This window comes from Jatropha curcas, chromosome 7 (assembly GCF_041381405.1).
Source record: "Jatropha curcas cultivar XTBG-Jc1 chromosome 7, XTBG_Jcur_1.0, whole genome shotgun sequence".
NCBI classification, from domain to species: Eukaryota; Viridiplantae; Streptophyta; class Magnoliopsida; order Malpighiales; family Euphorbiaceae; genus Jatropha; species Jatropha curcas.
Genome location: NC_143157.1, coordinates 22324377 through 22343855, shown reverse-complemented (window position 1 = coordinate 22343855; position 19479 = coordinate 22324377). Strand labels below are relative to the sequence as shown.

Here is a 19479-nt window from a genome sequence, read left to right as displayed (position 1 = left end):
TACCGGAATTAAGATCGCTTGTCACCTCAACTAACACCTTATTGGTTAATAAAAATCCATTGTTAATGTAATGACCAAAAATTAAATGATTAAACAACTAACTAGACAGTATTTGATAAAACTATAAATATAAATAATTCTTGAACACTAATTAAAAAAATATTAAATGATTCTTTTAGTTTATCTTGAATTTGCTCAACATTTTGATCCTCTGATTAAAGTACTACTTAAAAGAAAGTTAACGAGCAGGCAGCTGCAAAAGGCTTCAATGTCAATAAAACAAGTTATTGTAAAATATAAACACTGAATCCTGTACCATCTTAGTTAAGTAAATAATTAATTACATAAGATTTTATAGCATCCATCTTCCTCTCCATATCTATACCTCTATACAATTTGAAAAGTATGTTTAAAGCATCCTCTCCATAACTGAATTTGAACTTTGCGTTATGAATTAGAGGCCTATATTTCCAAGTAAGAAATGTTAAGACGCTTTGCGTCATGTCTCAAAATTGACTACTCACCAAGAACTCATTCATATTGCAGCTAAAGGCAGATTATTGGCTCGAGTATTCCCTCCTTTTGCTAAATTTTGAAAATACTCGGTGTCCTTGATTCCAATTTCCGAAAATGCTTTCAAAAGCAGATCAACACACCCTGGTAAAGAGTCCTTAAAACCCTTTGAGCAGCTCTTGTCGCCCTCGTCAACATCCTGAACCCCACCTTTGACCAAACACCCCACCTGAGCACCATCCATGTATGCTTTACATGCCACCAGAATGTCATTAGCGTGCTTGTGGAAATGGCCCAAAACAAAGTCCTCAAAATGCTGTGTTCAACCACAGTTTTCAATTATTTAGTTTTGTATCCAGAGATAACAGAAAAACCAAGTCAATTAAGCGTTCTCAGAATACACAAATCCAGCAAATGCAAATAACAAATGCAACACTTTGCTCCAAGATAATCATAGATGCATCAAAATTCTAAGTCTATTCATGACAATTGGTTACCATTGGAATTGGTCAGTTAGCTTCTAATTTCGGGAACAAATTGTGCTTCGAAAGTCGACATACATAGAATTTTTTAAGGGAATATTTATGGTAATATTCTTTGCTTAAGCTTAACTTACAAGGTTTTGAATTGCAGTGGTGGTCATGGTTGAGTACATGTCAGTGTATTTCAGCCAAAATGTAACAGACACGGTTGGCGCAATTGTGCTTATTTAGAAAAATGACAATATATGCCAATGTACCATAGGTGTCATTGACAAATTGCCCATGTCACTTTAATTTGTCTTAAAATGTCTTCACAAGATGATTATTCAAATAAAAAGAGAACAAGTTAAGCTGGTAAGTGGATTTTTCTTTTTCATATTTCCAATAATGTGGGTTAACTAATGACAACTCAAAAGGTAGAATGAATGATTAAAAACAGACATACCTTTGGTGGCCTCCTCATTGTGTAAACCATTGTCCTCAGTGATAACATAAATGTATTTTCATTGTACTGCTGTGATTGCATTTCACCATTTGGTGACCCACTCAAATATTCATATCCTGGCTCATTGAAAAAGGGCTTTTGATTCAATATCAATGCTTGTATAGAGACTAGTACTTGTAACACAGTCGAAACACCAGGAAGCCACTTCTCATTCTTGTTCCCATGCCAGGTGCCAAGAAGGCTGAGGCATACCTTCCCACAACTGTACAAATTCGGGTTGAGTCGAAGGCCGCCAGAATGATAGTAGACATGCTACACAAAGAGTTCATAAACTGTGAGACCAAAAATTTACACAAGCTTCATTCATAATCATACACCGATTCAACCACATACCGGTGCTTCGTTGGGATAACTGCTAGGGAAGAAAACATCAAAGAAGAAAAGACCATCATGGTAGGGAGTACCCTCTGCTCCGATAATTACAGCCCTCAATAGGTCCATCCTTGATTCATAAACCCTAACAAATATAGTATCTGTTGACATAACATAACAAATTTTCTCAGAAAATAGTTGAGCAGAAAAAAGGACACAAGATCCATGGAAAATGTATGCGTAGTACTTACCTGGCAAATCATTCTCCAGAATTCTCCATTCCTCCTGAATTCTCTTTGCCCAATTCTTGGGCGGCTGGGGAGAATGAAAAAACATAACACTAAAATTACAAAGGAATATGAGATCAGAAAGCATAAAAGAAATGAATTGCTGCTTCTAAATTAGTTACCTGCTTAACTGAAGTAGCTTTAGAATTATAATGATGATCTGAATGATCTTCCACAGTATCAAAATGCTTAAAAAGTTGGTACTTCCTTAGAATATCACCTTTATTCACATTTTTTGGAGTTCTGGCAACACCATCTTCAGAAAGAATAGGTGCAGCATGCAATGGCTTATGGAATTTTTGGTAACTTGCAGGGTTAGTGTGTGTAGATTTGAATTTAGATGTGAACCAAGACATTGATGGACCTACTACAGAAGGTTGATTCAAACCATCCATATTTTCTGGAAAACTAGGAAAAAACAGATTATTTGAACCACCTTGGTGATTTATACCAGGTTGATTCAAACTATCCATATTTTCTGGAAAACTAGGAAAAAACAGATCATTTGTACCACCTTGGTGATTTATACCGAATGAAGTATAATGTCCTAAAGACACAACACTATGAGGAATTTCCACTCTTTTCAGTCGATATTCGGAATTATAATTAGTTGAACTACTTGAAACAAATGGGATCTTTTTCGTCTGGAGATTTGTGGGAGCTGTACTACTCCCACCATGTTGCATAGCAGTTGGCTCCTCCTTATTTGAGACAGTTTGTGGAAATGACCAATGAGAAGATAGGTCTGCTCCAGAAGCATGACTCACAGAGTCTGCAGGGATTTGGAAATGCGAACTACTCACTGAAGCCTGCTTCTCACCAACATCAGCAGGTTTTGATGACCATGGACCAAGAGTATTCTTATGTTGTTGGTTTCCAAAAGAAACACTTTCATTAGCAGTAGTCTTTTTCCTTTGAACAGAATCCAGTAAGCAAGGAATAGGTGCCTCCACACCAGGAGGAATATCCACATTATCAAAATGAGCTTGTATATATGCATATTCATCAAAATCTGTGAAGTCATCGGAAATGTCAATATAATTGTCCCGATATGCCAAGCCAGAACCAACACCATCTTTGCTGATTGTCTTATGTGATCCTGGAGCAGGGCTTTTAGGTTGAAAGAACAGATAATTGGCCTTAGCATCCTAGAGAAAAAGAAAACATAAAATAAAGACAAAATTGAAGCAGACGAAACAAATCTAAAGAAGAAAACTATTTGATGCACATAATACCTTTAGTTGATTGTAACCATCAGAATTATGTCCTACAGCTTTCCCTTTACAGTTTGTGTCAGCTTTCTCATCAAGAATCATGACATCAGGGCAATCTTCATCATTTTCAACATCTATTACTTCATGCAGTATAACCTACAAGAAATTGTTTCTTCAGAATTTACAGCTTCTGGACAACAAAATAAGATCTGCTGCAAGGGCAGATTTCTTAAACTGGCACCAAGGGTGCAAGGCATGACTCCCAGCGCTGATGCCATTCCAAATTTTTAGGCAAGGTGCATTCAATTAGGCATGAGACTATGTTCTTAGTGTTTGATTTATCAAATTGATTTAACTCTCAACATTCTAGATGAGATATTACACCATCAACAAGTTGCTTTTCACCAGAAAAGGAGTACTAAATGAACCATTCGTGGCCTACACTGAACCAGGTATTGCTCTATTTTAAGAGCACAGCAAAGCTATTCCTAACGTTCTCCAATTCTCTTCTCCCTCTCCCTCACATTTTTTTTTTTTTTTTGTTTCTGCTTTCTTCAATCCCTTTTCTCTCTCTCTGTCTAACAGCCTCTCGCGATTTTATCAAAATTTTTCTTTTCTTTCTTTGACACAAATGATTTTAACACTTTTCACTCCCCATTCTATCTCCTTCTACTCTTCTACCCACTCCTATTTGTCAACAATTTTCTTTACTTAATCTCTTCATTCATTAACAAAATTACATTGACTATCACTTTCAAGATTAAAAGATAATATTGTGATAAGAAGTGTGTTTACATAGAAAACTAAGTCAACAAGCCTTAATCCCAAACTAGTTGGGGTAGGTTATATGAATCCTTTGTTTCAAATATCTACTCTGATCAAGTTAAAAACAATGCAAAGCAAAATATAGGTTGGAAAAAAATTTTGAAATACTTTTTGTAAAAAAATTTAAAAAGGAATTTTCAGATCATTTTATTAAATAGAATAAAGCATGAAATAGGCAACAACTAACTAGAGTCTGCAATATGTATCTTTCGCCTCCATTCTATTTTGTTTGTAGTTATATCTTCGTTAATATCCAAAGACTATAGATTCTTAATGACAACTTCCCTCCAAACAATTTTAGGTCTATCTCTTCTCTTTTTAGCACCCTCCATTGCTAAAGCATTAAATTTGCAAACCAGGGCATGTGAGGATCTAAGCAATATATAACCATATCATCTCAATTTGTCCTCTTATTTTATCCCCAACTTCTGCTACTTGTGTCTTTTGCCTAATGTAATTATTTCTAATCTTATCCAATCTTGTGCCCTCACACATCCATCTTAGCATTCGTATCTCCGCAACATGGCAACATTCATCTTCTGAACATGTTGGGCATTAGGTGCCCAACGTTCACTACCATATAGCATTACTGGCCTAACCACCATCCAATAGAACATACCTTTGACCTTTGTTAGATATTTTCCTACCACATAGTATACTTGTAGCACTCCATTTCATCCATCCTACTTGAATTCTATGAGAGACATCTTCATCTATGAACCTTCCTGGAACACAAAGCCTAGATATTTGAATTGATTGCACTTGGGCACTAGCGTACCATCTAATCTAACCCCACTTTCCTGCTTTTTCCTTAAATCAAACTCGCAATGGATGTATTATGTCTTACTTATACAAAGACAAAGAAAGCGTAAAATACAGTACTTTGTGTCTACAGAAACTTATTTAAATCAACTAGAAAGGGTCTTCTGACTCTTTTAGTCTCCTTGGTGCACGCGGCTGACCCCCAGTATAAAGTTAGAGAAAATAAAACAAGTACTATTTAGTGTTATTATCACACGCACTTCTTTCTTCTACATCTCTTTGTATAATAGAGCTTAGGTATTGAAAAGTTTATTTTACAATGCCTTAACACCATCCATTAAAACTCCGCTTTCATCCATTCTCCTTCCATTGCTAAACTTGCAACTATATACATCTGAATTCTACTTAGCTTAAATCCAAGATGCTGCTCCATGACTCCAATTTCTTGTCAACCCTAGAACATCTTCATCTATCAGAAATCTAAAATTGCAAACATCATATGCAAGCACAAAGGGATTTTCTTGGATATAATTTGTCATGAACAAAACGAAAGGGCAGGAGCCAAGGCTGATCCTTGCAGTAGGTGATTTTAACAAATCCTAAAATAGTAGAAAATAGTTCAGCTAAAAATTTCATGTTCACTGTTCCTAACTCAACTATTTTATTCAATATATTACATAAATGTCTAACTAAACTGAGATATGCAATAATTATACCAGTCAAGATTCAGCCTTTTTCCTAAACTAAAACAATTTCAACTATTCCCATCAAAATCAAAACTACCCACTTCCCAAACAAACAGAAAGAACATTAAACTTACACAAACGACAAATAAAGAAGAAAAGAGGGTCAATTACAGAAATGATCAACAAAAAAACTAACAGAACTTAATAAATCATAAATAAAGAAACAATTAGAGAAGATAAAGATCGATTATTAATGGGTTTCCTCTTCTGTACCTGTTTGAGTTTAGGCTCTTTGATGGCGCGAGAAACCGGAGGCGGAATTTCGATCACGTCAGGGTCCATCAACAGTCGCTTCCTGGTACCAGAGAGACAAAGAAAGAGACGAATTTCGTATGGAAGATTTAACAAAGACAGAATTTTGACAGACCCAGAGAGAGAAATGAAGGGGAAGATAGACTGACTTGGAATTCTGAAAAATGTGTATCGGCGGCGGCGGCGGCTGCATTGGAATATCGGTCGGCTCTGCTCCAGTGAAGAGTAATAGAGAGACGCGGCTTGGCCAGGTTAGCCGTAGGCTTGGGTTGGCTTTGTCAATAGTAATCTGCTTTCTTGGACGGAGAGAATGGATTTTCTATGCAATTTGGGGCTTTAGCCTTTTAGGTTGGCGCCTTGCAGTGCTAAAGGCAAAGGGCATGTCTCATTTACTTCTTTTATTTTTTTCTTTAATTTAATATTGTTTTGGTCCTGTGGAATTGATGTTCACGTCAAAGTAAATTTAATACTGTGGATGTTGTGTCTACGAAAAAATAATCTGTTTCAAAATATATTTTATATTTATAATTTTAAAGGATAATAAAATTATTTTTTTATATTTACTCTTTATATATAATTAATAATCATTATTTTAATTTAATAATTTTCTTAAAAAATTAATATTAAGGTAAAGTTAATATAATCTATTTACTTAATAATTTATTATAACTCAGACAAATTTAATAATTTTCTCAAGGGACGTGAAATTTCAAATGTGATCAGTATTATAGAACGGAGGTAATATTGATTTGTCTTTTCTTTCCGTCTGGATCTTGATGTAAAAATATTACTACTTTCATTCCATAATACTTGTCAAATTTGAAAAAATAGTTTGATCCAAAATACTTGTCACATTTGTAATTTCAACGAGTAATAAATCATTTTTTTTCATATTTACCTTTTATATATGACAAATAATTATTACTTCAATTTAATGGTTTTCTTAGAAAATTAATATTAAATTTGGAATAATATAATTAATTTATTATAACTTAAACACATTTAATAATTTTTTTTAAAAGTGTAAAATTTCAGATATAATAAGTAATATCGAACGGAGGTAGTACAATTCAATAATTATTTGCTATCGAGGCCATTTTCATTAAACGCTGACGGGGTTGTGGCTATTTGGCATTGCTCATTAATTCCGGTTTTCTACTCTCCTTTGTAATGAAAATTTTAATTTAAATAATCATTATAATTATTAATTATCATTTATTATTTTTATCATAATATTCTTATCATTTAAGATAAAAAAATTAATATCATAAATTTGAATTTTACAAGATTTAAAATAATTCATTTACAAATAACTTATATGAATATTAGAAAATAACTTTCATAAAAAGTGAAATATAAAATTAAAATTAATATTTATTAAAATTGTGCATAAATAAGCACGTGACTGCTTTATATATAAAACCAATCTAATATTGTGTATATATATACACACTGCTTTTGTGACCATTTCGTCGTTCTAAACTTGAAATAATTAAGTTCTATTTCCTAGAACAAAATAATTTATATCTTAATTTCTTAAAATTACTTATTTGTAAATAAATGAACAAAAATCAATAAAAAAATAGTTAAAATAAAATAAATTATTTTTATTAAGTGATGAGTGCTTAAAATAATTTTTACATAAATACTCTGTTTGTTTCTGCAAAATAATTTCTAGGAAAATATTTATTATAATTTTTTATTGTGTGAGGCGTTCAGGGAAATAAGTCAACGAAAAATATTTTTTTGGTTAAAGCAAAATTAATTTTTTTTTTAAGGAAAACAACTTTCTAGTTTTTAGAGACTAAAATATTTTTGGGACATGGACAAACTTTATAAATAATTAAGTACCATTTAGCACCAACTACCACCACCGGCCACCACCATGGTCGTCGGCGGCCAACGGCGATTTTCATAATTTGAATTTTTTTTCATATTTAATAATAAAATTTTTATTATTATTAATATTCATTTAGAAAATATTTTTCGAGGAAAATATTTTTCATTAAGTTATTTTCCTATTTTACAGAAATAAATGTAGAAAAAAATTCCATTCAAATTTTCAAATAAAATTAAATTAAAACCTGGAGAATAATTTTTTTCCAAAGAGCCTTGTTCTTTTCAATTCTTGTACGCTATAGACCATACGATATGGTGGCATGCTGCTGAATCGCAACCTGCAGTTGGATCTGTGGCAGCTGGGCTGTGCTGGGCTAGATAGATCCAATGTGAGTCAGGTTTACAGTATTTTCTTGCACTTGGGCCTTGTGACTACTTTGTACCTTGGGATTTTTTTTCATGCTAAAAATTTTTTATACTAAATGGAAAAAAAAAAAAAAAAAACGCCTACGGGCAATTGAATTAACAGAAGTGGAGTGGATCCCAAATAAATCTTATATGCAACATCAAGATTTGAAATCTAAAATTACATCCTTGAAAGTGTTTCACCGACAAATAACTTACTAATGAACTATTTTGATTCAATCTTAATATAAATAATTAAATTTGATTCTTTTCATTTGTTTAAACTCAAACTCGAGTATTATAATAATTAAATCAAATAATTTGTATTTTTAGTCAAATATTTAAATTTCACAAATATTTTTAAATTTACATAATATATAAGATAATTTACAATTGAGCTCATCCAACTTTATTTTTTACATTATTCACATCTTAGTAAATAAATTTAATCAACTTGAGTCAAGTGTGCTCAAACTGGACTCAAGTATGAAAATTAAAATTCAATTGAGTTCGCTAGAATCTCGAACCTCGAGTTCTCTAATTGAATCGATTTCAAGTTGAAATTTTATTATTTATTGACTTAAACGGTTTTAATATATAAATAAATCAAAAGGTTGTTTGGTTTAGTGACTGTAATTAATTAGTTGTGGGCGATTAAAAATTAGACTATCTGTTAAAGAACAAATTGCTAATGGCTATAAATATTAATTTTCGACATTTTATTATAAATTTAAATTGCTAACTATTAAATTTCGAAATACTGCTCCAAATTTTAAATTTACTAAATACTCCCACTTTTTAATAAAAATTTGTTTCAATATAAAAACAACCACTTTTAAATTTTAACTTGATAAATTGCTTCTTTTATTTTTAAAAATATTATTCCACACAATAATTACTTTAACGACATTAGACATCTAAAATATTTTGTAAAAATTAGAAAAAAAATAATTAGATTTTAGTGAGAGTAGCAATAGCAAAAAATTTATTAGGGATGATTTATTAATTTCATCTATTTCATAAATACTTTTGGAACTTCAATGTGTTGTACACTTGTACTTACCCCCACTAAGCACGACAATGATCTTCCTTGACTGTGTGAAATAACTAAAATGGAAAGTACTAATTGTAATTAATTTAATTGAACTCTCTATATAGAAACTTTTCTTTGCAATTAAATTAGTAATTTTCTAGGACCATGAGTGATATAATATTTGTTTTGGAAATGATTTTTGTCAAATGAGATTTTTATTTTTCTTTTTCTACAATCATACAAAAATCTCGATTTCGACATGCAAAGAAGAGGACAAGCATGATATCTATACCCACTCGTAGAATATGGATAAACAGATTGAAAACATGCATGTAAGGTTGTACTTTTTTGACCAAAAAAAAAAAAAAAAAAAGCTAAATTAACTTAATAACATTAGACACTTGCACAATCAATTATTGTATAACCACTCTTGAGTTTTTTTTTTTTTTAAACCACAGGTATCCTCTGGGAGCAATTTTTAGAGGAGAGATATAATTGCTTCCTCTTATTTATTTATTTATTTTTTTAAAATTCCCTTAACAACATTTAGAGTTGAACCTTCGCCTAAGGGGATTTTTAAGACATTTTAACCATTTTGTCTCTTTATATTTTTTTATAGTAGTTAATTTGCCCCTCTCTTTTATAGATTCTAGCTTCGTCTATGCTCCCGGCGAGTATATACTATATCTATGAGGATCGAACATTCGACATCGCTTAAAGGAAGAGTGTTAAACCACTCATCCCAACACTCTAAAGTTTTTTATTTAGTTTTTAACTTATAAAAGGAAAAAAGGAATTTTTTTTTCAAAAAAAAAAAAAATGGAGATAGAAAGAAAGAAAAGAATTGTTCTACTTGTTCATGCTTTCCTATACATAAAGATGGCTATCATGCATTGTATAGAACTTAGTTCCTGAGGTGGCCTTTTATAATTTACTTCTATAAAGATTGTTATCTTCAGAATATATTCTGCTTATTTATTTTATTTATTTATATTTTTAAGTTATAGATAGTAAAATTTATTAAACTAATATAAATTTCATTGGAAGTATTTTAGAAATAATATTCTTGAATTCATTAAAGCTATATGAGAGTTCAAGATTTAAAATCTTGAATTCCTAGGTGTTCAAGATTTGTAATAAATTTTATTATTTTTTATTTCAAAAACTTGTAAAAGATGAGAAGTTGATAATGTTTAATTCGATCTCTGATATTATGAAAAAGATGCTTTATTTTTTTCCTTTAAAAAAATACTTTATTTTTTTAATGAAACAAGACAACATAATATATACAAAATTTGATTACAGTTGTATTGGAAAACATCTTTTTAAATAGCTCTAGTCAAAACGCTAAACGTTATTTTTTATAGTGTTCAGTAAAATAATTTTTGAATTAGCTAGGTTAAGATAATATTTTATAGAAAGTTAAGTAATGTAACGTTTAGCTTTTAACGTTTTATGGAAATACAATCTATATGTAACTAAACTGATCAAAGTAGCTATCCACGCTCAGTCTTAGGAGATGTAAGAATTGATAAGTAAATTAACTTTTTATTCGGTTGATAATTATATAAATTATAGTAATTAAATTTTAGCAAGATAAAGATTAAAAATTTAAGAAAAGATTTTGATTGAATGATTATTAAAATTTTACATTTGAAAAATTTTATAAAATCATTAATTCCAACTTTAGTCAAAACTTTTTTAACAAAAGAGGTCATAGAAGGAAAGAAAATTAATGGTTTTGAGATCAATCCAGTAGTAGAATCAGAAAAAAATAATTAAAGAGGACCATATTAAATAATCACTATTTTATTGTTAAAATGTGAAATTTTATATATTTCATAAAATAAATTTTAAAAAAATTTTAAAATTAATGAATAGCCACCCTTTGATTCCCCTGAATATCGCTAGAGATTTATATGAATTATGGAGAGAGTTGAAGGGAAAGCTTTGATTTTTTTTTTTTTTTAAGTCAAGAAAATGAATGGCCATAACAATTTTCTTAAACTTCATCTTCAGTTATAATCGATACATGATTTTGGGTCCAATTAAAAAAAAATAAGAAAAAGAAATGTATGCATTAATTTTTAAAATAAGTTCAATTGAAAAAATGAATTTATTTTTCATTTTATTAACTAGAGTTTCAATTTTGAGTGTATTTCAGATTGGACAATAAATTCATATTTGAATTTCATTCTCCAATTTCAAAAAGTAAGTTATTTTATTAAATTTTTTCAGAAATAAATTATTTTTCAAAAATAAAAGTAACTTAACATTTAAAAATAATTTTTGAACGTGTAAATGAAGTAAAGCAATTTGTTCTTATACTCATTAAAAAGCGTGCCAAGCACAGATTAGGACTTTATATACGTGTATTCTTTATCACCAATATCAAAAGTGGATTTCAATTTCTCTAAATGTCCTGAATATAATTATCTTTATAACATTAATATATAAATACATTTTTTATATTTTGTGCAAGTTGGATGTCGAATTTCGTTTTTTTAAATTTACGATTAGAGCCAACTGTCAATTGATTCGATCAGGATCGAAATCAATTCAAAGAAAAGATAGGGTTGAATTTATTTGATAATTTCAATTTTGAATGAAAAATAAGCATATTTTTTCTAAAAAAAAAAAAATAGATTATTGATATGTTTATTGTTTAAAATTTCTGAAAAGTCTTTGCATACATAAAAATACAAAAATATAAATAAACAAAATAAAATCTTCCTTTCAAGAAGAATAAAAAAATTAAAAATAAAGAAATATTCATATCTAGAAAAAAAAAAAAAAAGGAGTTAATTTCTTGAAAAAGAGAAATGAAGTTGACATGAGAGGAGGATAGATGGCCAGAGCAAGGAAGCAACCCTCTTCTCCCTCCATTATCAAGATTCCCTTCGGACTCTTCCTAGAGAGGAGTGTGCTTCTCTCATGCCTAATGGTCCCAACACGTCTTCTCCTATCTCTATAAATGCATTACTCTCCATTGCGGAGCTTCAACACAGAGCTAAGCTAAGCAACCTATTCACTGATTTCTAAGCTTTCTTTTTTTCATCAACACCATGTCTAGCACCTGCGGCAACTGCGACTGCGCTGACAAGTCTCAGTGCGTGTAAGTGCTTAGTTTCTTATCCAATATTAATCTTTTTTTTTTTTCTTTTTAATTTATACATGCATCCATCAAGTTAATAAGCTTGTAAACAAGCTGAGTTTGAGTTCAAGCATGTAAATAAGGCATAACTTTTTTTTTATTTTTCCAACTACTGATTTACTATTCAAATCAGTCGAGCTAAAACTTAGTTTTTGAAGCTCGAATCAAGATTGGATAACGTGAGTGGAACTCAAGCTCAACGAGCTAGAACTCTGAGCATATAAACCAGCCATAACTTTATTTTTTCAACTATAAATTGTGAACAAGCTAATCTGTGATTTACAACTTAAATGGGTCAAACTAAAGCTTGGTTTTTGAAGCTTGAATCAAGATTGGATATACCTGAGTCGAACTCAAGCTCAATAAACCTCGACTAGCGGCCTTAGTTCTGAGATAATATTCGTGCATGGCTTAATTAATTGTATTAACACTATGCACTTTGAATTCTGCAGGAAAAAGGGCAGCAGCTACACTGCTGACATCGTTGAGACTGAGAAGAGGTTTGCAAATTAACTAATAAAGTTAATCCATATTTATTTGTATTGCTACTTTACTTATTTACTTATTTATTTATTTTTGCAGCTTTGTCTCCACCATTGTCATGGATGTTCCGGCCGGCGCTGAGAACGACGGCAAGTGCAAGTGTGGTCCAAGCTGCACCTGTGTGGACTGCGGTTGTGGTCATTGAAGCATATAATAAAAATGAAAGAGTGGTGTGTGAGAGTTTACTAATAATGTAATTGTGCTAAATAATTTGTATTTCCTGTTAAAATACATGTGGGTGTGAAGTGAAATGTGTGAAAGAGCCATGTCTCTGTTTCCTTGCATACCTTGTGTAATGGCCATATCTATGGCTTCTTGTGTGGTTTAATGAATTACTCTTAGTATACATCTGCCCTTTTTTATCATCTTTTGTAATTATTAGTAAAAGCAACCAACACACCCGACTACTCCTAAAAATATAACTCATTTTTAAATAATCAATTAATTCTCCTAAATTATAATAAAATACTTTTTATTTTAAAATCAAAAGTAATTTGTAAAAATAGTTGCTATGTCTAATTTAAATAAACTTATGAAATTAGTTGTTTTATCTAATATAAATAAGGGTGACATTAGAAAAATATCATCTATTATTTTTTAAAATTCTCAAAATGACTTATATTTTAGAATAAATAATCATAAAAAAAATTATATACAAATTATATTTTAAGATAGAATGGGTAATTAAGAATCAGAACTCAACTATTTGCTGATAGTCAAAAATTATGTATAAATATCTCATAATTAATTAAGGAACCAAAAAAAAAAAAAAAACCATTCACAGCACCACCCACCCAAACTTCAAATTTGACCTTATTACAATCTTATATTTTTCTTTTAACCTATTTTATCCTGAAAGTATTTTAATAGTCTCTCTCTCCCTCTCTTTTTTTTAACTTTACAAGATGAATTATTCTATACCCATTGATGAATCAATAAATAGAATGTAAACTATGAACAGGAAACCTTGAAGGGTCTAATAGATCAAAAATAGCAAATGATCCCTCAGCCAACTGACTAAAGGTGATAACCTGGGATTGTTCGATATCTCCCATTATGGGAAGCCCTCAATGGACTTGCTTAAAATTGCAGCATTGTAGTATATCATTGTTCCATAATATCTTTGGAATAATAACAATAGATCCAAAACAAAAATTCATGTGTAATAGCTCAAAATAAAAGGTCAAGAAAAAAAAAGCTAAAAGATCAAAAACAAAAATTTATGTGTTCAGAAATTTTTAACATTTATGTGCCATTTGATCTCTAGTCCAAGTCCACTGACCATTAAAAACAATATCTAACATAATCATATATTAGTAAGCAGCAAAGCATAACAGCATCTTAAGAAATAAATCAGAAGATCAGCAGAGCAAGGTTAGACTAACACAAAAATTAAGGTCTCATCTATAACTGGCACATAGCTAAATAAAATGAATGGGGTAAAACAAATGTTGTTGTCAAGAAAAGCTTCCGTTTTCTTGTTTTATTCCTCAACAGTATGGTATATGTAATTTCATAAGTATGCAATGTCCCAAAATCGTATCAGTTTATCAACCTCAACCATATAAATCAATCTCAAACGTTAAATCCCTCAGCTCGAAGGCATTGACGATGAGCCTCAATCCATTTTGCACAAGCAGATTCACCATGCTCTACAATGCATTCATCTCTCAGCTTCTTAGTTTCCGGGCAGGCACAGCATATTTTCTTCTTTGGCTTTGTTTCTGGTAGAGATGTTGTGATTGCTGAACCCTTATTTTGCTCTGACCCAGGCAGAGCTAAGGTAGAGGAAGCATTTTGCAAAGGCAGGCCACCCATTGACACAAAGTATAAAGATTACTGAAAGAGGGTTTATTGAGAGCTGGAAAACATCAGATTCAAAGCAAAGAATTACTCATAAAAACAAATAAAAGAAGTAATATAATAAACAAAAGCCTAACTTAGCCCTCAATAATCAGGAAGGACAGCATATCAGCACCTGACAAACACAATGAGTTCCTCCAATTTTATTTCCTTTTCAATTACAAACTTATATGCTGAAGATTAAGAATATTTTTGCTACATAACCATCTAGCAAATCAACTTCACAAAAGCAATTAGAGATAATTCTCCTTTGGCTAGAATGGGGATAAGAAATTTGCCAGCTCATCAAAATTATTCTGCTAGATAGCAATCATACTATTGAGGCAGCTAACCGAAGACCTTTCAGACCAAGCTGTGACCTCTACTGTTTGTTTAGCATTCCAGTTAGACAGCTTTTGGAAAACCACTTTTCCAATGTTTAGAGCTTAGAAAACCATAGTTTTGCAAAAAGCTACAGTTTTAGCTTTCCTCAAACCATGGTTTAAAAACAACTTATAGAAATTTTAAAAATGGTGTAAAAGCAGTTCTGTAAGCAGTTTGAAAGTTAATCCAAAAGACCAAGTTCATTAACATAAAAAACAGGTATTGGATAAAGCATCTTCTTAACAATTCCATAGAGAATAAATAAATAAAAGAGGTCACCCAAATAAAAATCCAGCATTTGCTTTCGTGTAGCTTATAATGCATCAACTTAAATGTTAAAATTAGAAGGCATTTTTATCCAAACACCTTCGCACAGTGTTGAACCAATCTTAAGGAGTAACAACCACCACTCTTCTAGCATCAACTAAGCATTTTGCCTTGAACTATACTTTCCATTTCAACCAAATTTGAAATCAACTGAATTAGGCTTCAGTCCTCACTAATACCACCAGCATCATTACCAACAAATATCACAACCAACATTCAAATAATATAGACTACCAGCAAGCTTTAATCTTTATCATTCTCTTTATTCAATAATTTACATATTCACAAATCACAACTTTTCTTTTTCTTTTAAATTTTTACAGAAACAGAACAATGTTCAAGAAAAGTACGCCTCAAAGACAAAAAAACATATCATGATATCAAGTTAAAACCAATTAAGAATTTAGCTACGTATGTTGAATCAATTTAGTCTAACTGGAAAATCAGGACAAGTTCAAAAATAAATTAAAAAGAAAAACCTTCAAATGGCTATTATAGAAGAGCTCAATTTTTGCAAGAGAACTGGAGATTAGGGTTTTAGGCGCGACAGACCGAGGCGATGGTGCAATCTGGTGGAGGTTGCGCTGCGCGATCTGGCCGAGGATGAAGCAGAACCGCTGGCGGAGCTGCTGCGACGTCGAGCTGCAGCAAGGTGGTGCGCGAGGAGGTCCGATCGGGCTGGAGGTGGCGCGTGACTCTGCTGCTCTATCTCGCCAAGGACGCAGACGCAGTGAAGAAGAAGAAGAAGAAGAAGAAGAAGAAGAGAGGAGGAGGTGGCGGCGGTGGCAGTGTCGGTGGAGTGGAGGTGAGGCTTGCGTTGGAGGTAAAAAGAAAGAGAGTTTCTAGATGGTTTGGGTTGATTCGGTCCGATTCCGGTTCGATTCAGCCCAAATCTCGATTTTTGTTTGATTTTCGAATTTTTAACTGGTTTTTCGGTTCGGTTTATCACATTACGTATTATTAATTTGCATTAAAATATTGAAATCAATTTTCAGGCTGTCAATTTATTAAATTTAATTGGAAACTCTTTGAAAATGAAAATTTAGGTTGTTTCAATTTATTTCTATACTTTGGCATTTCATCTCCCTTTATTAATTGTTATATATGTTGAAACTTTTTATTTTCAATTAATTCACATTAAAATATTATTATTATTATTATTATTATTATTAAAATATTCATTGCTGATAAGAAATATATAAAAAATAAAATACAGAAATTGATCTGTAGGGTTTAAGATAAATATGTTCTTTTGAACAAAAATTTGCACGGCAAGAAATAAGTGCATTTCTGCAATTCACATTTCTCATCTTCAAATATACATGTATACAACCGATTTACAGGGAAGTTCAGCACATGATGTTATTTATTAATTTAAAGCTAATATGCAAAGAGCAAATCCCATCTTCACTTTCTTAGAATTGAAGCATTTTCAAGATCCTAAGCTAGATTTCACAGCTAAAATCCAGAATCTCATCTATGCTTCGCCTTTAAGTTTCTTTAGCTCCAAATTCACAATCTACAATCTAATCTCCACCAAAAAGCCAGAAATTTCCACCTGAGAAAACCCAGCTTGTTACACCAAATCCAGCTAAAAATTTATTCAATAAAAGCCCTAAAGCCTGACCAAGTTCAATAAGGCCTTTTCCCATTGATACAAAGAATTAGTATTGCAGCTAATCATACTTCTCTCTCCATGAGTAAACAAGAAAGAAGACCCAAGAAAGAGCTAATGCAATATCACCCACAACTTGCCTAGGCAAATCATTAGCCAAATCTTCAAGCATCCACTCAAAGTAAACTCTCCAAAACGCTACTGAAACATGAAGCAATATACAACCCTTCGCAAAGAAACTTTGGAATTCTCTATCCTTAACAAATGCCACCATAAATAATAAGAAACCAATTGCAAACAAGAGCAACCCAGAAAAAGATTCAGAAGTTTGGATCAAGAGTTGGTCATGAGGTGTTGATCCTTTAAGCTTTGTAGCTACTTCAACCCCATGACCAAACACATACACCTCATTTGTGTAAAACACCATCAGAGCCCCGCAAGTTAAAGCTATTAAAGAATGAAGCATACATATCAAGGAAAACCCAGATGAGCCCATTTGATCAAATACAGTTTCTTTCTTTTCCAATTCAGCAAACTACATATAACTCAACAATTAAAAGCCTTTAAACCAGAGCTTTCAATGCATCATCATCTGTACATATTATATAAAGAGAAATAGTATCCCAATTGATAGGAACCCTTAAACTACTTCTTTTAATAAAAAGAAAAAATTTGGATCAAAAACATGAAACCAGGATTTCATAAACAACCCAGAAACTCAAAATCCCATATAAGCCCATTGATCAAGTCACCAAAAAGATCCGCCCAACCGACTATAACATATATGTAAATCAAGGATTAAGATTTATCACGCAAGAAACAAACCCACAAAAACTATTTAATTTTCAATACAATACCTCACATCTAACTCAGCCAACAATTCGAGCAACAAAAATAAATCTATAAAGCTCTAACCTTTAAAGCAAATTCCAGTTGCGGTGAAACAAAGAGAGATCCAAGATCAAAGAAAACCTTTCTATCCAAAATACCCACTGACTCAAAACCTGAAAGGGCAATGAAATGAATGAATACGAAACTGAAGGGACGGGGTTTTAGTACTGAGTTCTGAGTTAAAATCTTGGATGTCCACCTTTATGGGTGGGTATATTTAGCTTAATTAGTGGATAATTTTTGTTGGGTCACTTTTTGATTTTTTTTGTTTTTTTAACATTAGAGAAAAGAAAAATTGAATCTACATTTATCAATTATATCTGCCTGTCCATTTTCTAGGTCATTCTGATTTAATTTAGTCCGGGTACAGTGGGTTTGCAGAGACGTTAAAGGAAAGGAAGCAATTTGATAATATATATACACATATATAATAATGCACAGAGATTTGTTTGCTTTTGTATATGATGTTTCCGTACCCACATCCTAACCCCCCATCCGGACGAAATGCCATGCTTTTTTCAGCTGGATTTGCTAACCATTTCAACTCTTGTGGGTCACGGGTTTATTATGGGTCTACAGTTTCTACTTACTGTATTTTTATTTTTCGTTTTTCTTTTTCATTTTAGTTTCCTACCTTCCTTGATGTTTATGCAAATAGTAGAGAACATAAATGATTTTTTTTTTAAAGGAATATATGATTTAGATTGAAAATAGTTTAAATTAATAAATCAACATGCCATTAGATTCATAGAAATAAAATATATTATTGGAGAAATTTTATCCGAATACTCGATGTTGATCTGAGCATAAAAATAAATATGCAAACCAATAAATTTTAAATTAATAACTTTTATTAGAAAATAATAGCTTTAATTTATAATTTAGTATGAAATTTATCAAATGGTTAACCATTTGATTAAAATAATTATTGTTATTTATAAGTTTATTTTGATAAAAAAAAATAGGTGTACAATTTTATTAATGTTATTCAATTTTATACACATGGAATGAGAAGTAGATAGATAAATTTTCATTGCACTGTTATACATATATCACTAGACTATATTTTGTTATGCATTTAAGTTCAATATTTAGTATTGAATTTCTAATTGCTTTTCTTTTTTTCTTTTTTTTTTGATAAATTATGATTATTTTTATCCAGATTATAATTTGCTAAATCCTAGACATTATAGAGGTATATAGTTTTAAAGTAATATAATTGTAATGTTAAATAAATATTTTTAAACTGCATATTACAGTGAAAAGAAGCAGAATATATCCCAATTAATGATTTTTAAAATTTTGAAAGATTGCAGAAATTAGTGTAAATAAATAAATAAATAAATATATATATATATATATATATATATATATATATATATATATATATATTTTTTTTTTTTTTTTTTTTTCCGGAGAAGTTGACAAGTGGCGCAATCATTTTATAAGACTTCTGCTTGGCATATCTTTACAAAAAAAGGTATGTTTTTCGAGTAAATGACACGTGGCATATTTTTTAATTAATTAATTAGCCTTCACTTAGTATGT

The 19479-nt window shown here is 30.9% G+C and overlaps 4 protein-coding genes across 6 annotated transcripts; 1 reads left to right on the top strand and 3 right to left on the bottom strand.

Annotated features, from left to right (window-relative positions):
* Positions 1 to 254: 254 nt before the first annotated feature.
* On the bottom strand, positions 255 to 6280 carry LOC105644271 (uncharacterized). Its single transcript, XM_089724244.1, has 8 exons — positions 6048 to 6280; positions 5860 to 5941; positions 3335 to 3469; positions 2222 to 3247; positions 2064 to 2127; positions 1834 to 1973; positions 1441 to 1752; positions 255 to 829 (listed from the first exon to the last, which is right to left on the bottom strand). The coding sequence occupies exons 1-8, from the start codon at positions 6089 to 6091 to the stop codon at positions 536 to 538; spliced, it is 2097 nt and encodes a 698-aa protein (XP_089580370.1). The 5' UTR covers positions 6092 to 6280; the 3' UTR covers positions 255 to 535.
* A 5811-nt stretch (positions 6281 to 12091) lies between these two features.
* MT3 (metallothionein 3) lies at positions 12092 to 13218 on the top strand. The gene is made up of 3 exons (XM_012229569.4): positions 12092 to 12290; positions 12782 to 12829; positions 12912 to 13218. Exons 1-3 carry the CDS (start codon positions 12241 to 12243, stop codon positions 13015 to 13017), a joined length of 204 nt encoding a protein of 67 aa, XP_012084959.1. The 5' UTR covers positions 12092 to 12240; the 3' UTR covers positions 13018 to 13218.
* A 1035-nt stretch (positions 13219 to 14253) lies between these two features.
* LOC105644274 (Cytochrome C oxidase copper chaperone (COX17)) lies at positions 14254 to 18209 on the bottom strand. Of its 3 annotated transcripts, none has more exons than XM_089724200.1 (2): positions 17956 to 18209; positions 14254 to 14733 (listed from the first exon to the last, which is right to left on the bottom strand). In XM_089724200.1, the coding sequence occupies exon 2, from the start codon at positions 14688 to 14690 to the stop codon at positions 14448 to 14450; it is 243 nt and encodes an 80-aa protein (XP_089580326.1). In that variant the 5' UTR covers positions 14691 to 14733; positions 17956 to 18209; the 3' UTR covers positions 14254 to 14447. The 3 variants fall into 3 exon arrangements, with proteins under 3 accessions (XP_089580326.1, XP_089580325.1, XP_020538941.1); XM_089724199.1 differs by lacking the exon at positions 17956 to 18209 and adding an exon at positions 15978 to 16242; XM_020683282.2 differs by lacking the exon at positions 17956 to 18209 and adding an exon at positions 15905 to 16241.
* LOC105644273 (uncharacterized) lies at positions 16689 to 17962 on the bottom strand. The gene has a single exon (XM_012229570.4). The coding sequence runs from the start codon at positions 17534 to 17536 to the stop codon at positions 17102 to 17104; it is 435 nt and encodes a 144-aa protein (XP_012084960.1). The 5' UTR covers positions 17537 to 17962; the 3' UTR covers positions 16689 to 17101.
* Positions 18210 to 19479: the final 1270 nt, after the last annotated feature.

What these genes read in the sequence shown, in the direction of transcription:
- LOC105644271 (XM_089724244.1), bottom strand. Translation starts at nt 6,091, where the DNA reads ATGCAGCCGCCGCCGCCGCCGATACACATTTTTCAGAATTCCAA. An exon ending in ATGGTTACAATCAACTAAAG is followed by an intron (nt 3,248 to 3,334) that starts GTATTATGTGCA and finishes CTTTTTCTCTAG; the next exon opens with GATGCTAAGGCCAATTATCT. An exon ending in CAATGAGGAGGCCACCAAAG is followed by an intron (nt 830 to 1,440) that starts GTATGTCTGTTT and finishes GGTTGAACACAG; the next exon opens with CATTTTGAGGACTTTGTTTT.
- MT3 (XM_012229569.4), top strand. Translation starts at nt 12,241, where the DNA reads ATGTCTAGCACCTGCGGCAACTGCGACTGCGCTGACAAGTCTCAGTGC. An exon ending in GCTGACAAGTCTCAGTGCGT is followed by an intron (nt 12,291 to 12,781) that starts GTAAGTGCTTAG and finishes TGAATTCTGCAG; the next exon opens with GAAAAAGGGCAGCAGCTACA. An exon ending in ATCGTTGAGACTGAGAAGAG is followed by an intron (nt 12,830 to 12,911) that starts GTTTGCAAATTA and finishes TTATTTTTGCAG; the next exon opens with CTTTGTCTCCACCATTGTCA.
- LOC105644274 (XM_089724200.1), bottom strand. Translation starts at nt 14,690, where the DNA reads ATGGGTGGCCTGCCTTTGCAAAATGCTTCCTCTACCTTAGCTCTGCCT.
- LOC105644273 (XM_012229570.4), bottom strand. Translation starts at nt 17,536, where the DNA reads ATGGGCTCATCTGGGTTTTCCTTGATATGTATGCTTCATTCTTTAATA.